This window comes from Lates calcarifer, unplaced genomic scaffold (genome assembly GCF_001640805.2).
Source record: "Lates calcarifer isolate ASB-BC8 unplaced genomic scaffold, TLL_Latcal_v3 _unitig_5673_quiver_385, whole genome shotgun sequence".
Taxonomy (NCBI): Eukaryota; Metazoa; Chordata; class Actinopteri; family Centropomidae; genus Lates; species Lates calcarifer.
The window spans coordinates 381,451-399,182 of NW_026117659.1; the positions used below are offsets into that span (position 1 = coordinate 381,451).

The 17,732-nt window shown below is 46.1% G+C and overlaps 1 protein-coding gene and 1 pseudogene across 2 annotated transcripts; both read left to right on the plus strand.

Annotated features, from left to right (window-relative positions):
* The first annotated feature begins 2,726 nt into the window (after positions 1 to 2,726).
* rnf103 (ring finger protein 103) lies at positions 2,727 to 11,237 on the plus strand. 2 transcript variants are annotated; one of them, XM_018664473.2, is made up of 7 exons: positions 2,728 to 3,371; positions 3,463 to 3,608; positions 4,503 to 4,618; positions 4,981 to 5,403; positions 5,538 to 5,670; positions 5,964 to 6,050; positions 7,828 to 11,237. In XM_018664473.2, exons 1-7 carry the CDS (start codon positions 3,146 to 3,148, stop codon positions 8,851 to 8,853), a joined length of 2,157 nt encoding a protein of 718 aa, XP_018519989.1. In that variant the 5' UTR covers positions 2,728 to 3,145; the 3' UTR covers positions 8,854 to 11,237. The 2 variants fall into 2 exon arrangements, with proteins under 2 accessions (XP_050924973.1, XP_018519989.1); XM_051069016.1 differs by lacking the exon at positions 7,828 to 11,237 and having other exon boundaries at positions 2,727 to 3,371; positions 5,851 to 5,999.
* A 1,801-nt stretch (positions 11,238 to 13,038) lies between these two features.
* LOC108875489 (uncharacterized) lies at positions 13,039 to 15,659 on the plus strand (annotated as a pseudogene).
* Positions 15,660 to 17,732: the final 2,073 nt, after the last annotated feature.

Below are 17,732 nucleotides of genomic sequence, written 5' to 3' on the forward strand. Positions count from 1 at the left end.
AACAAACACAGTACTGTAGCTGATGTGTTCACACAGTGTCAGCTGGTGTAGAGACAGACAGACAGAATAAGACGGAGGACCTCCTGTGTCACCTTGTCTCTATGGTTTCACTCTGCAGCCGCTGAATCTCCTTCATGTGTCAGTCCTGACTCAGAGCAGGGTTCTCGTTCACCACGTCTTCTGTCTTCACAGGACCACACCACTGTGTTTTCAGCTGTTAGCTCCTTAACTACACATTATGTTCACTTCATATTCTGCTGACCATTTCTGAATTCATGTTTTGGGTTTTTGGAAGGCTTCTCTTTCCTGCTGCCTCAGGCTGTCATTTCCACATGTTAGGAAAATCTGACTCTTGGGTAGAATAATCTATTACAGCAGGTCAGCTACAGATAGATGTGAACTGTCTGCAGTAAACCACCTCATGATTCCAGGGAAACTGACAACAGCTGATGCAGACTGGATGTCCATAGACAACATAGATTCTCATGTTGTACAGAAATGAATGGCAGCCAGTGACTGTGTCAGTCAGAATAGGATGAAAGAGCAGGATATGGTTTGGAGAATGGTCAGCTGTGATGTGAACTGTCAGTGATGTGTGGGATGGTCCTGTAGCACAGCACGTAGCCTCCTCCTGCCAATGGAAACTGTTTGCCTGTAGAGCTTTTTGACGGCAGACATTGTGACTCTGTCCCTGTCAGATCTGTCAGTAAACAGGCTGTACAACACTGGCTAAACTTCATGAAAGCAGCTGTTGTTCTCCTGCTCTAACATGTCAAACGTCTGCTGTGAAAAAGCTCTGTACAGCCCTGTTCAGGGAGAGCTGATGTGCTCCTCGTTAATTTAACACATTGTTCTGGATGGGATTTTAACCAGTGCAGTGACAGGATCTGGAGCCTTGTTTACAATAAAGCAGTGTCTGAAAGAGACGTACCCCCCCTCCCCCCACACACACTTCTGCCCCCTGCACTAATCATTAACTGGAAATAACAGAAACACCTGTACACTGCATTATGGAGTTAAATGTGGTGGTTATCACAGACTATGTGATTTCATCAATTATGTATGAGTCTCTATAGATGCAAACAGCAGGTGGTGAGCTTCAGTGTCTCTGCCTCCACTGGTTGGTCCATACTCTGACCTTTAAGACATCCACCTCTGTGTCAGTATATTAATATTCATGAGGGTCTTGCTTTGACCATTTATGGTTATTTGTTGGGAGTGTTTTGGGTGGAGTGTGGGGTTTGCGAAGATGTGTGTATTTTCAGCTTGATTGAGATTTCTGTCCCTCTATTCATCCATCCATTATCTATACCTCTTCTCCTGAAAGGTCATGGAGGGCTGGAGCCAATCTCAGCTGACACTGGGTGAGAGGTGGGTGAGAGGTGGGGTACACCCTGGGTAGATCATCACTCCATCACAGGGCCAACATAAATAGATAAACATATGTCAGCAAAGATACTGGAGTCACACCCGAACAGTGTTTCAGTGTGATTTCTGCTTCCTGAGATTATCATTATCTCTGACATCCATCCACCTCCTCTACAGACAGAGATCCAGTCTGAACAACAAGACACTCTGTTTTTAATTTTACTGTTTAAAAGATGCTGTAATGTGTTTTTTTTTTTTACCTGCTGTCCTTCAATTCACTTTGCCATGTTTTTGTTGTTGTTTGTGTGCCACTGATACAGCAGACCTCTGTCCTCATCAGCCTGTCTGTTACCCACCACACGTCAGCAGATCTGTGGTCAACTCAGCAGCTCGATGTTTTTCTACCTAAACATCTGTACAATTTGTGTAAGTAAGAATTGTGTAACTTTATTCCTGTTTGATTAAAAAAAAATGTTGTTAGTAGAACTTTTAAACTTTTTAAATGAAGTGCTCAGGTTTCTATGGGTTTCAATGGATTTTAAAACTTAACTACATGAATAAAGTGGTGTTAGAGATACAGAACACACTGGTGAATCAAATGTCACATCTGTAAATAACACTTTGTTCACAATTAAAACATCACAAAAAATGTTCTTATTGCCAATAAACCCCAAACTTACTGTGAATATTTCCTGCTGTTTGCGGTGTGGGTATCAGTTTTTAACGTTGAAACAGATGAAAACTCAGGATGAATCATTACAGTTTACCGTTTGACTGTAATCTGTGCTACCTGTGCTGATGCTGTTGGTTCAGATCCTGACTGAACCTTCATCATGAAGGCTGTACTGCTCCTCTTTCCTGGTCTGAGGTGTGCAGGTCACACACTCTGCTGGCAGGATCAGAACCAAGTCACAGAGACACAGTGAGGAGTTCAAGAACCCTAATGTCTCTCACTGGCTATCAAACACTGACTGTGTGAATTTACAGTAAGCTCAACAACAAGTCACGCGACTGTTCAATAAAGTCTGTAATAATTAAAGGTATTTGTATAATATTTCATTCAGGAATAAATCTAATGATAAAATGCACAGTTGTGCATCACTATAAGAGCAATATACAATACATGTGAAGAAACTACTTGACCTATGATTATTTTCCAGTAACAGAGCATGTGAGGGAACAGTTACACTGAGGACCAACAACATGCTAACATCTGATTTCTCTGGTCCCTCAGTGAACACGCACAGATCTGTAGAAGAGTCACCCTGAGGTCAGGTCGTCAGTCAGTCTTTTTCCCTCGGTGTGAGGTGCCCTGTGGGCAGGACCGGAGGAGGAAGATACTTTTATTTTGTAGCTTGTTTACATGTTTGAGGTGGAGCCGGATGTGACGTCAGACCCTCTGTGTACAGCAGCTGATCGGAGCGGGTCAGGTTGTTATTTCTCTTTCTGACGCTGTGAAGAGGACCGGGAGCTCACCTGCTGCTCACCCTCGGCGGGAAACTGCAGCTCGTGCAGCCGACACTCGAGCTCCGCGAGGCCTGTTTGTTGTTGCTGGTACAGCAGCGGGCCTACCTGCGATGCTAAGCTAAGTGGCTAGCTGTCACCATCAGCAGGATTCCTGACCGTAACCCGCAGGTAGACAGTCAGGGAGCAGGCCCGGAACCACCCAGTCCAGCATGACGGTGTGACGGACTCGGTGGTGAGTGGGTAGACTAACAGCCTCTCCCAACCCAGCTCAGTCCGCCTCCAGCTCAGTCCACCTCGGTCCAGCTGGAAGATGTGGCTCAAACTCTTCTTCCTGCTACTGTACTTTGTGGTTCTGTTCATGCTGGCCCGGATCTTCGAGGCGGTAGTCTGGTACGAGACCGGGGTGTTTGCCACCCAGCTGGTGGACCCGGTCACTCTGAGCTACAAGAGGCTCAAGACCATCCTGGAGTGTCGGGGTCTGGGGTACTCCGGACTGGCTGAGAAGAAGGACGTGAGCGAGCTGGTGGAGAAATCAGGTAACGGTCAGCCACCAACCCAGATTCTATATTCTGATTAAAAAGTGTAACAGCTTTCTCAGATTGGGTGATGAATGTTTTTCCACCACAGGAGAGTTGACCCAGGGGGAGCTCTACTCAGCCATCAAGAAAGAGAAGGAGCAGGAGGCAGGAGACTCCAGCACCACCCACTTCAGTGGAGAGATGCACTTCTATGAGTTGGTGGAGGACACTAAGGATGGGATCTGGCTGGTTCAGGTTAAAACAATCACTAAGTGTGTGCAAACATCAGGAAATCAGATTGTCTCTGATCACTGTGAATGTCTTATCATCACAAGACGATCCAGGATCTACTCTGATGATTCACTGTATCCTGACCTCATACTGATCACACTGCTCCTGATCTGTAGCTTTATGGAGGGGCAATGCTAAACCAACCCAATACGCTTTAATGTCAGAGCATTAGAGCACTGTGAGCCAGACCAGACCACCTCCACATCTAGCAGTAGCTTCACTAACGTGGTGTGAGCACAGTTTACATACAGATCACAGACTGTGTTTACTCCAGGAAACAGAAGCTGATCCTCCTTATCAGTATCAGATATCTGATCTGAGACTATTCAGCTGAATAAACCCCATGAACTACCCACTCTCTCTTTACTGAACTTACGGAGCATTAACAGCTCTTAACTCTCCAGTCTAGAAGAAACGCTGTGAGTCAGCATCTGTAGAGGTAGAAATCAACAGCAGTGTTACCTCTTACTTTATTTCTACTTCTATCACTTCTTTTCTTCTACTGGAGTTAGCATGCAAACCAGTTACCCTAGCCATCACGTCACTTTCTGATAGCGACTCAGTGTAGAGTCCAGACTGCTCCGAAGCAGCAGCTCTGCTCAGAGGACGTGTTTACCTCTTGTACAGTAAACACAACAATGACTGAAGCTCTTGGCAGCGACGATGGATGGATGGATGGATGGATGGCCTTTGTTGTCATGTTGGTGAATGTTTTTATGTTAAAATGGAGCAGATTCATACACGACAGTACATGTAAATATATCTGTGTATATTTAATTAATTTCCTCTGTGAGCTGATCTCAACCCAGATGTGTGATGAGTGTGTCTGACCCCCTATGTCCCTGTGTGTACATGCAGGTTATTGGCCAGGACCGGGAAGCTCTGCTCAGTCAGTCCAACTGGGGAAAGATGGTGCAAAAAGTGTCTCAGTTTGGGATCAGAACTGGAACCTTCAACTGCTCTAATGACTACAGGTTGGCAGCAGGCTCTTCCTTGCAGTTGTAGTGTGTAGGATTTAGTGGCATCTAGTGGTGAGAATACAACCAACCAACCAGCCAACCCCCCCATCATTTTTACACTGGGACACATTCATACCGAGGCTCTGGACCAAGGCACATGATTTGAATAATTATATGACAAAGCTTTACAGAGCTGGATAGTCTTGGTAAAAATGGGCTTTAATGTTATTTTCCCTCATTCTTTGACTAGTGTGACTGTGAAAAGCTACTAAACACTGTCTGTTAAAAAGGGCTGACTGTTCATGTGGTGAACACTGCAGTGGACGGTACAGTCAGTTTGTGTTTGTGTGTGATACTGACTGTTCTCTGTCCACCAGGTCGTGCATTAAGCGTGGCTGGCAGCGCTCTACTCTCATCATGTCTGTTCCTCAGACTTCAGCCTCAAAGGGCAAAGTCATGCTTAAAGAATACAATGGGCATCGTATCGAAACTGAACACATCTTCCGCTGGATGACCTCACATGTGGCTCATCGAATCAAAACCCTGCGTCAGTCTGAGCAGCTGATGGAGGAATGGCGCTCTGACCCAGCCCACCCGGTCAAGATGTTTCTGTTTGCCCGTCTGTCCCAGCCCCCTGCCTTCTTCTCCTCACTGTCTGTCAAGTTCACCGGCAGGATCGAGTTCATCTTTGTGGACGTACGCCACTGGGACAACCACAGCAGCTTATCAGAGATCGGAGTGACACATAGCCCCGCCTACATCCTCAAGATGCCTGAGGGCATCTATCGCTATGGCAACAGGTGATGACTGAACATGGAAATGATTCAGAGTTATTGTTTAGTCAGATAACACTGATTTCTCCTCCCCTCCTCCTCTCTTCCTCTCCTCCTTTCCTTCCCCCCTCTCCACCTCCTCGCCTCTGCCTCACCCATAGTACGGGGGAGTTCCTGTCCCTGGCTGCCATGGACACTTTCCTGCGTTCGGTCCAGCCGGAGGTCAATGACCTGTTTGTTCTCAGTCTGGTCCTGATCAACCTGCTGGCCTGGATGGACCTCTTCATCACCCAGGTCACTGCCTCTTTTTCCATATTGTGCTATTCACTGCATTGACAGCAAGTGTTAACATTCAGCTCCATCTTGACCCCACTTTGACATTAAAACCTTTATTTTTTGATGATAATACTCATGTACTTTAACTGATGTATGTCATTCAGAATACACTGTATTTTTCCTGTATTTTTATCTCAGTGAAGGATCTGAATGTTTCTTTCACCATCGAGCAGCCTTCCTACACAGAGCTGGAGACAGAGAGGAGACCTACAGCTCTGTATTCACTTATTTGTAACATGTCTTCTGGGCAGGGAGCGACAGTGAAACGATTTGTAGTTCTGATCCGGACACTTGGAACCTACAACTCCATACTGCTGGTGTCCTGGCTTCCTGTTCTGGTAGGAAATCATCTTCACCACACAGTCCTCACACCTGACTTCACACTTGTTTTCTGCAGCTGTTTCTTCAGTGGTGTTGAATGTGGAGTTATGAAGCTGCCTTTTCATGACTGGATCCCCATGTCAGTCAGGTTTTAAGAACACACAGAGCACCTTTTAAGATCAGGAGATAAAAATCAGTTCAGTTCAGACAATAGACCTGGCCTCGAGCTAAACCTGTTCACTGTGGTCCATTCATTCAGTCTTTACCAGACTGGACTTCCTTTAATGGATGAATACCCAGATGTCAGCAGAAAAATGTTGACATATACAGGACAGAAAATGTCTATTAACTAATAATACAAATAAGCTGTTTAGACATAAAGCATTTTATATAGTGTTATATAGTGTTTTAGTGTTATAATGAAGCATTCATACACATTTCACAGGAGGATTTCAGATAAGATGATCCTTTATTAGACCCACAGCAAGAAATTTACAAAACAGTTTATAAATAAGATTCACATATACATCCATACATCCATACTTGTCCATGGTGTTAAGGGGTCGAACCAGTGCCGCTGCATGTTTAAACCAAATAACTACTGACTGCAGTGCTACATGGAGAACACACGTCATCTGCCACACAGTGATATTTGGCCCTTAGGAGTTTATACACTTGCTGTACACCTGTACACCTGCTCACTATTGCAGTCAGCCAATCATGTGGCAGTAACTAAGTGCATTAAAGGCTTCAGACATGGTGAAGAAGTCTAAGTGTTATTCTGACCATAATAACATCCAGTGAGCAGCAGGTCTGTGATGAGGTTAGAGGTCAGAGGTGAATGGACAGTGGTTGGAGCTGACAGGAAGGAGACAGAAATACAACCCAGACTGTGGTCGAATAGTCAAAGAAAATCTCCTTTCCTAACTTTTACTTGACCTCAGTAGAAAACGTCATGAGGTCAAGGAAAGACGCAAAGGAGAACTGATAAGGAATTAGGAAAAGAGAACCACAGTACTTAGAGAATCCAACTGCACTTGCACTAGGCTTTTTTTTTACACCAAATTTATTTATAACACATGGAGGACATGTACAGTGCCAAACTCAGTGCTGTAGGCTACAATTCAATAAGGTTTCCTGTCTAACATAGAATCACACTTCATAAAGAAAGGATGTTTTCAGTTTACCCATTACTCAGAGGAAACAACAACAAAATAGATATTGTTAAAAATAACAACAAATAGGAAAAGTAAATTATATTCAGACAGAAATACAGAGTTTTCTGTCATGGGCGCTTTGACCCTTTGTTTATTTGTTAAGTGGAGAATTTTTTTTAGGAGGGGGAAGGATTTTCATTTGTTTTGGATCGTGCCACAAAATGGGAGCTCATGTATGTGAATCTGCCATGCTGAAACTACGACGGTGCGTCATGTTAAATGCTACTGCTACTGTGCAATTGTGGGATGGCATTCTCTCCTTTCCTTTCGTAAAGGGAGGTCCAGTGTCTCCAATGCTAAAGGAGATAAGATAGGAAGCAGGCTCCTTTCCTTAACATTTAGAGAATTGGACCAGCTCTTATCATGGCTGCCACTGAGATACTTCCAGGTCATTTCACTCAGTTTGGAACCTTCCTAAGCAAAAAGGACTATTCGACCGCAGCCTCAGTATTAGAAAGGTGTACCTAATAAAGTGGCCACTGAGTGTATCCATAGACTGACGTTACAGTGACAGTCTTAACTGAGTGTGTGCTGGACTGATAGTTACTGCTGAGTAATCACTGATGACTCCCTTCAGGCTCTCCTCCAGCTGCCCTACCTGGACTCTCTGTACGGTTACAGTCTGAAGCTGCTTCGTTACGCTGACACCACCACACTGGCCAGCCTGGTGAGAGCCGACTGGACCTTCTACTCGTCCCACCCTGCTCTCTTCCTATCCACCTACCTGGCCCATGGCCTGCTCGTTGACTACTTTGAGAAGAAGCGCCGCTGTGGAGTCGGGAGCCGAGAGGACAGCACCACCAACCTGGAGTGGCTGGCCAGTCTGTGGGACTGGTACACTTCCTACCTGCTCCACCCAATCGCGTCACTGCAGCAGGTCCCATCAGACCACTCAGACTGGGAGGATGATCCTAACTTCTTATTTGAGCGTTTGGCATTTCCTGATCTCTGGTTGCGCCCCTTAGTAAATGTGGACTACATTAAAGCCCTGCCAACCTGGAGGTTCAGAGCTGTGGGTCAGCAGAGAGGGTGGGGGGTTGCTGGACAGCTGCAGGGAGAGACAGAGAGTTCACATTCAGACCCAGAAGACAGGAAGCAGAGGGATTCTCCTCCTGCAGGTCTCAGCGCACCTCCACATGGCAACAAGAGGCACAAGAGATCACAGAGCAGTGAGGACAGCAGCACACAGCTGAGTGTGTTCAGCAGCGTGGACCCCAGCTCCCACCGTCAGTGTGTGTGTCCTGCTGCTGCTGCATTGTCCCTCTGCTGTTGTCACGGGAACGGAAGCTCACCATCATCTGACGGAGCACCAGTGGACTGTGGCCACACACCTGAGGGTGTCTCCACCCAGCAGCACTGTGATTGGTCGGTGTGGCCCTGTGGTGTGCTGCGGTGTTCAGAGTGTGTGGTGTGTCTGGAGAACTTTATGAGTGATGAGCTGCTGATGGGTCTGCCCTGCGGCCATGCCTTCCACCAGCAGTGCATTGTGGTGTGGCTGGCAGCAGGCAGACACTGCTGCCCTGTGTGTCGTTGGCCCAGCTACAAGAAGAAACAGCAGAGAGGAGCACAGAGCAGCTCGGCTGAACACTCTGTGCAGGACTGACGGACACGTGACTGAGCCCTTCTCTCTACTCTCACTGCTCACAGACACAGAGCTGTCTGTATCAGTCATCATCACAGCTTGCTTTAGGTGCAGGTGGGACTGTGGAGGTGTGAGGATGGATGTGAGTGGATGTGATGAGGGCTGCTGTTGTCATGAACTACCAATCAGCTCGTTTAAACCCTAACCCGTTTCTATCTCTGTTGAAGGCAGTGTGCTGCCAGACAGTTGAAACTGTGAGAGGCATCATGGTTTCTGATTCACACTCTAACCACAGTTGGAGCCCTGGTAAACTTGGTCATCAATAAAAACATATTTCCTGTTTGTCTGTTTGCAGGACTGAGACATCTGTTCACCCCACAAACCATCCATCCTGTATCATGACCCACTACTAATGCAAAAAACCCTCATCTCTGACACAGACTCTAGCCCCTCTGGATCTAAATGTGTTGACTTCACCCTCCAGCAGCTTCTCACAGTTGTTAGTTTTACATCACTTAATTATTTATTTTGATTATCCAGAGAGACGCTTCCTGCCCTTCCACTGTCATGCTCCTCCTTTAATTCTGCCCTGTCACTCCTCACTGTTTGTTTCTGCAGTGTATTTGAAAAGCAGCACTCAGATCCCAGACACAGGAGGTTGTTGTGAGTCTTGTGAGGTGAGGATACAAGGTGGAGCTGCTGGCCTCAGAGTGATGGCAGAGTCCTAGGAGGGGTTCAGCAACGTGTCTCACAGTGTTGAGGTTTTACTCCGTAACCTCCCTGGTTCTAACCGACTAGTCTGATGTGCACTAAACCACAGAGGGGACAGGTTTTAACCAGGGTGCTGACGGTGCTGACAGTGCTCACATACACACACCTGCTCAGCAGGGCTTCAGCCACACACGTTTTTGACACAAATAACATGTTTATAACATAATCCATTTTAGGGTGTAGAGACCTCCACCTCCAGAGACTCCACTGCATGTACAGGACTGTGATCAGTTAACCACATGGTTAAAGTTGCGCTCATTAGTACTTTATGTCAACAGTGGGTCAGAGGACAAAGTTTAATGTGACAAATCCACAGAGAATTATCACCAACTCAGCCGTTCTCCTCAGCTCCTCAGAGTATTGTAGCATCTTTTGGCTCATTCCTTTCATTTAAACTCCACTCTCATCATCCTTATTTCCAGAAGCAGCAATTGCTTTCAGTGAAACACCTCTGATAAAGTCACTGTCCACTACCTGCTGAGCAGCAAAGAGCATACAGTCAGAGAGCAGCTGGTGAAAGAGCCAGATGTTCCCTTCAGGAGGTGGTGGAGTCCAAACACAGAGCTAAAAGAGGGAATACTGGACTTAGATTCATCAGGTGGTGCATGTCATGGTGGTTGTAATTGCCTGACCTTTGCCTTTACCAAGAATGGACGTGTTAGTGAAACAACATTATATGAATGTGACATGGTGGGTATCAAGCATGAAATCTTTCATTAACAGTGAAACCTGCTGGGGAACAAACAGGTCTGAGGGGAAGAAACCCTCCTCAGTCACAGAGGCTTTGCTCTGCATGCATACTTATATTTTTCCTTCATGAATCTCCATGTTGAATGCCAGGGGCTGCACAGTCAGGCTCCTGCTGCTGCACATGCTCACAGGAGGACTGATGCCTTGCTCATGGGCTGCTTGTTGCAGAATTTAAATGTTCCCTATTATCTTCCTGACCAGGGGCCCACACTGGTGTTCAGCAGGACAGGATTAGTTCTTTTAACCCTAAAAGTCTCAATAAAAGAAAACAAATCTCTTTTTAAACTGATTTTTTTTTCTTTGAGCTGTGGCTGACTGACACCAGGTTGAGTAGCTTCCACTTATGTCTGTTGCTGACATTTCCATCTCTGTCATCTTATTCAAAATAAAGAAGGAATATTTTGACATTTGGAATTGCAGGTTTTGTAGTAACTTACCTTACACAGTTTGGCGAGTCATGTATTTTAGGCCCTCACCTGCTGTACAGTATAAATGACTTGCTGATATCAGAATATGACTGGGTACTCCTGCTGCTGCAGAAAGCCCAGCAAGCTAAGGAAGCATATCCTCTGTATCCTGAATCCTTTGTATTGCCTGAGGTTAAGCTTACACTTTACCTCTGAAATTTCCACATGCTTTGCTGATGATCTTATCATGTCTTCAGTCCTACCTGTGGAGCTGTTAGCAGGCTGTTACTTTACCTGGCATTGTTCCAAAACCCCTGTTCTAAAATGTCCAAAACTAACTAACTGTAATTAATCAACTTTAAGGTGCTTATCTGTAATCTTTCAGCTCATTCCTGACCTCTTTCTTTGTGTGAAGGGCAAGAAAAAGAAAAATGTAGAGCAGTAACACTTATCCAAAATAAAACAATTGTTTCAGAACTTTGTGGTGTTTGGTTTGTCAAAATCTGTAAAGAGAAGGTCAGAGCACAGAAGAGCTGGATGTCTCAGCAGTTTATATTCTTGTGGATTTTGGAGGCTTTAACAGTGCTAGGAAGTCTACAAAAAAAACAACAGCCAAAAAAAAAAAAAAACATGGTGGATTTTCTGATACAAACCAAATAACAACCTAACCAGAGAGGCCAGAGGAGAGAGACTGATCATCACTGACCATTATATAAATCTGACTTCATATCTTTTGGTCTCTTATCACAACTACACATCCTAATAAACATAAGTTACTTTTGGGAAAATTAATTTGTTGTGCATACAGGTGTCTCTTTAGCTAAACGCTCTACTGTAACTTAAATGTATCACATCACACTATCTCTTTAGTTTTCCATGCTTGAATACATTGACCAAAACATCTGTGGCTGGCTGCTGACTGGACATTTTAAAGCAGGAAGACAGAGGGTAACAATAGTTGGCTGAGAGTCCCTCCTCAGCCCAGGGGATGTGTTTTCAGAGCACTGTGATGCATTCATTTGATGAGTCATCCACAAAAGTACAAACCAGTTCAAAGCTGTGTTTCCAGGAGTTAGTATTGGGTGTGTTGAGTTTGTTTTCTGCCTAAAAGCATGCAACTGTTTCCTATTTTTTGTGAGATGACCTAATACTTGAAACCTGACGATATGAGTAAAACACAAGTAAAAAATAAACACAGGAAAAATGGTGCCTTCCTTTCTGACTTTTTGAAGTCACAAAAGGAGTTTGAAGACATTCTCTCCTGGAGTCAACAGAACTGAGAAATAACATTTTCAAACACACACACATATACACAATGTGTCCGGAAAGTATTCAGACCCCTTCACTTTTTTCCAAATTTTGTTATGTTACAGATTGCTATGATTGCTAATAAACTACACAACACAGCAGTCACCAACTGATGACGTAGCCCAGTTACGAACCCGCAATGTAACTGTTTACATTGTCAAAATGTACACATGGTCGCAATGTTATGTTGCCACTACATGGGCCCATGATTGGGCCCATGTAGTGCAGTCTTTCCATCAGCATTTCTTCCATCAATCTTTCTGAAAAACTCAAGGCTGGCATATTACATATTCCATGTTCTTCCCAGTTATTCTACAGGTGTCTCATGGAGCAGGTTTTTAACCACCTAGACTCTCTTCCTGGCCCATAATCTCCTGGAGCATTTTCTTTTCTGCCACGGTCCCGCTGGTTCTACTCATATTCATTGGACTTGATGGTGGTCTAGATGCTTTTATGAGCAATACATACATTTTCTGATTGAGTTGCACAGCTGCTTCAAATTTGTGCATTACTTTTCTATCTTATGTTGGACAGTGCCACAACAAAGTTTCTTTCAGTTTCCTGCTAATGTTTTTATTTTTTGCATGAACAGCTCCTGTTAATTTGGGGGAAAAACCCAATTTGTCAGGGCTTGAGTAGCATATTAGTGAGTTTAACCTCACTGGGACCCTGATAACATGACTTACATGATTGCACATACTAAAACAGTTGGGTTTATGCCATGGGTCTGGGCTGATCATTTAGTCAATATAACCATTACAATGTACTCTTTAAGGACAGTGGGTATCTGTGCTGTTTTGTTATGTGTTGTATATGAAAATATGTTTGAATACATTCTTTAAAAACAGAAATGGAAACCATCATGATTTTAACAAAGGTAGATAACAATTACTTTGTGAGCACAGGAAAAACTGTAGCTCATATGAAGAAACTACAAGTGTGGGAATTTACATCATTTTAATGTGGTTTTATGGATGATTACCTGGTAAGGGGTGACTGCCAATTTTCTTCATGGTATTCAGTCTTTTTTGCAGCTCTTGGTACACCAAACCAACAGAGTTTAAGGTGAGACAGGCACTGCTCAATTGTGTCCCCCATTTCTATCACTGATTTCGATAGCAAAGCTGCCAAGCCCATTTTCTTTACATACTTCACTGACACTTAATAATTCGCATATGTAGCCGGAGCACTGTTAACCGCCCACCGAACTAGTCTCCTGGTGCACTGATTGCCGAAACGGCACCGTACCCACATATATAGTGGCCATACCTTGTGCACCCTTCCCACTCTTTTTTCCCCCGAAGTGCCACCAGTCTGCCATCCAGGTTAAAGGGAGCCTCACTGGCACAGTGAGAGGTATCGGCGCATCCCTCCCTCAGAGTATGAGGCAGTGAAGGTGCATATCAATCAGCTGCTTGAGGCCCAAGTCATCCGGGAGAGCAGTAGCCCATATGCATCTCCCATTGTTTTGGTGAGAAAGAAGGATCGGAGCTTGCGCTTGTGTGTGGACTACTGCCTAGCACCTTCCAGCAGCTGATGCAGAGGATGTTTGGTGATCAGCAGGGTCAATCCCTGCTGCTCTACCTTGACGACGTCATCATCTTCTCATCCTCTGTCGACCAACATGTGCAGCGGCGGGAGATGGTGCTTGGTCGGCTCCAGAAGGAAGGCCTGAAAGCCAAAGTGGAAAAGTGTGCATTTTTCCAACAGCAGGTGGCATATTTGGGACATATCATTTCAAGCCAGGGAGTTTCCACTGACCCCAAGAAGGTTGAGGCTGTGGCTAACTGGCAGCGCCCCTGTCACCTCTCAGAGCTGCGCTCCTTTTTGGGATTTGCGAGCTATTATCGGCATTTTGTTGAGGGCTTTGCCCAGTTGGCCAAGCCCTTATATCAGTTGGTGGCTGACTTAGCAGGCACCAATTCCAGGAAGGGGTCAAGTCAGTCTCTGGGTGCAGCGTGGACTGCTCAGTGCGAGGAGAGCTTTAGGGTTTTGAAGGCCAAGCTGGTCTCGACCCCGGTCCTGGCTTACGCAGATTTTTCGCACCCCTTCATTTTAGAGATTGATGCCAGCCATAGTGGTCTTGGCGCTGTGCTCTCTCAGGAGACAGTGGTGTGAGACCAGTGGCCTACGCCAGCCGGGGTCTCCAGCCCACTGAGCACAATATGTCCAACTACAGCTCTATGAAGCTGGAATTTCTTGCGCTCAAGTGGGCCATGACTGAGAAGTTCCAGGAGTATCTGTTTGGACACAAGTGCATTGTGTACACTGATAATAACACATTGAGCCATCTCCAGTTGGCTAAGCTGGGGGCCACTGAGCACAAATACCGTTCAGGCCGCACTAATAGAAACGCAGATGCGCTGTCACGACAGTATCTGCCTAACTTCCCTTCGGCCGCTCCCCCTTTGCCAGGCACTTTGGTTCTCAGCAGCATTCAGCAAAGTTTACATCCTGATCCTGTTGTATCTGCCAGTCAATCTCTGGTCTCTGTTCTTCCATCTCACTGTGCCTCTGATCTCCGTTCTGCACAGGAAGATGATCCCCTGCTGCAGGAGGTGTTGGTTTTCTGCACCGGAAGTCCCTTCCCACTGCAGTTGAGAGGCAGCAGCTTTCCAAGTCTGCTATAGTACTCCTGCGCCAATGGGACCGTTTGGTAGAGGAAGATGGAGTGCTTTTTTGTCAGTTCTTTTGTTCTGATGGAGGAGAAGAGTCTCTCCAGTTTGTTTTTCCTGCAGCTCTCAAGCAGGAATCACTGCACCAGCTCCATCAGGAGCATGGTCACCAAGGCAGAGAGAGGACCACTGAGTTGGTATGGCAGCGTTGTTATTGGCCAGGGATGTCATCAGACATTAAGAACTGGGTCCAAAGGTGTGAGCGTTGGGACTCGGGACAGATGCCACATAGTTGGCATAGATGCCATCATAAATGGGCCATCTGCTTGCCTCTCAGCCTAACGAGATCTTGGCCCTGGAGCCTCAGCTTCCTGTGGGCTTCTTTCTGGGCCGAGTCAAGGATACAGTACTGGGGGAGGTACAGGACTGGATTGCTGAGCATCAAGCCAAACTTCAAGTGGCTGCTGAGGGTGCTCATGAGCGGCTGTTGGCTGTAGCTGGCCGACGAAAGGAGAGACATGATCAGCAGGTTCGGGTTGCAAAGTTGCCTGTGGGCCAGTTAGTGTACCTGAGGGACCATGGTGCCAGAGGTCGACATAAGATCCAGGACCTCTGGAGTTCTGTGGTCCACCAGGTTGTGAGGGCTCCTTCTGGTGAGGGAGCAGTTTATACTGTGGCCCCTGTGGATGAGTTACACAAGACCCGAAACGTGCATCGAGATATGCTGCGTTTTTACCTCTGGTGCCATCCTCACCGTCTTTGCCTCCCTTGGTGGCGTCAGCTGATGACTCTTCTGGCAGTGACCTTTGGTTTCTGATGTCAGAGGCCCCTGTGCAACCGCCTGCCATGGTCCCTGATGCTCCACACCCCCCTGCTGTTCCAGCTGTGACCTCGCTACAGGCCGGGCCTAGTTTGCCTCTGGATAATAGAGGTTCCCACGGCCAGCTCCTTCATTGTCCTGCCAAGTACTAGTCAGCAGGCTCGCCACTCGTCTTACGGCTGCTGTCACCCAATGTCCTCACCTCCTCAGCCGCTGGTGCCAGGTCGTGTTGCTACAGTCGTGTCCATTCTCAATGGCTGTTTTTAGACTTGGTGTTAGTTGGTTGGTTTTCTGTCCATCGTTGAGTTTGTCTGGACGATGCAAAGGGGAGGGTAGATGTAGCGGAGCACTGTTACTCCGCCCTCCGCCCCCTCAGTAGGCGCTATTCTAGTCTTTTGGTGCATTGATTGCCGAAACGGCGCCGCGCCCACATATATAGTGGCCATACCTTACGCGCCCTTCCCACTCTTTTTTTCCGGTTCCGCCCGTCCCCGTGGTGGCTGTGGCCTGGCGTGGCAGAGTCTGGGCTGGTGGTTGTGTAAGTGTCTGTGGCCGTGCTTGTCTTGTCTTGATGACACTTTCTCCTCATGCAGTGTGGCAGGCTGCTGGTGCCGTGGGGCTGGGTTAGCCCACTGGAAGCCCGTTTTGGCGTGGGTGCCTCCGCATGGTAAGTCGGTGTTATCCACTATCTCCTTTTTTAAAAATTTGTTGCTTTGCTCCCTACTGATTTATGTTTATTTTATGCTGCAGTGTTGTTTGGCCGCAGTGATGGACGCCCCGGCGTGATGCTGCGCCAATGAAAGCATAATCTAGTTGAGTCCTCCGCTACCTCCCCTGAAGGGCGCTGCTGTTCGGGCATCCCCTGTTACCGGCATGCAGCTCCGTTTGGCCATTTGCGGGTTCGCCGCAGGCCTGGAGCTGCGGATTTAGCCTCAGATTTCTTTTCTATTCGTTATTTTTTCTTTATTTCCTTCCTTTTTGTTTAATGTCAGTTTGGTGATTTAATCCAGTTTTGTTTCTTTTGTTTCTTATTATCACATATTGGTTTTTGTGTGCACGTGTGCAGGCGCCTCCATGTATGTGTATATAAGTGTGTGAGCGTCAGTTGTGCTGATCACTGAGGCCTGTTTTAATTCTCCTTCTCTTTATGGACAGGTCCTGCGGGCTCACGGCGGCGACCCAATCCCTGGTGGTGGGTTGTGGGTTTTCTTCACAGTCCAGTGTGTGAGTGTATGGTGCCATGGATGGTTAAGTTTAGTTTCTCCTCTTCCCTTGATTTGGGGCGCTGTGGTCAGCCTATGTTATTTGTTGAATAAATTTGATTTGAGTAGTTTCTTTTTAACCATCTCTTGCCTTGTGGTGATTTTTGAACCTGGCGTGACCTGTTAGCTATTTATCTATTTCCTGGGGTGAAATTCCCCAGGTGGCGTTGTCGGGCAACATATTCCCTGTTTCCATCACTCCACTCACCACACATAGTGCTGGCAACCTCTGGGACTACCTGTTCCTACTGTGTGAGATCAGGGGTATGGTGCAGCATGGTGTTGTGGAGATGATCCACCCATTATGTTTGAACCCTGGTGAGTCACCCACACCTCTTTGTTGAGCACACTGATGTGTCAGCTGTATTCTTTTAGTAGCAGTCTGATCATTTCTCTCCTGATATCCTCACTTGTTTTGAAGTGTGGTGGAAACACAGTTGTTGTCAGCACTTTAATGATCAGTTTGAATTACCATCTCACAAAATGTCAAGTGATTGTCATGTAGCTTAATTTGTGATAATCTTCTGTCCAGATATCAGCAGTCATCAACTTCACTCAAAATGTCATGAAGTCGCCCAATCAACTGCTTGCATGCCTCTGTGACCTATTCATGGTACTGTCTAGATATGGATGTGGGGTCAGGCAGGAGGTCCTTTGATGACACAGGTCTTTATGCAGCACTGATATCAATGAGCTCTTGAGCCAACACAAAAAACCCCTCTCTGTAATGGAACAAAATAGTCTTATATCTTTGCAACATTATACAGTGCATCTCTCTATGATCTTTGCTTTGGCCCACTGTATAATTCTCTTTAGGGATTTGTTGACAGACTAATATTAATGACTTGTAATAGTCCTTGTAGTCCTTGTGGAACTGTATGTCTAACTTTTGTGTACATGGAGGAGTTGTTGTTTGAAGCCTATCAGATAGATAGGACTTAAACCAGTTTAGTGCTGTTCCTTTAAT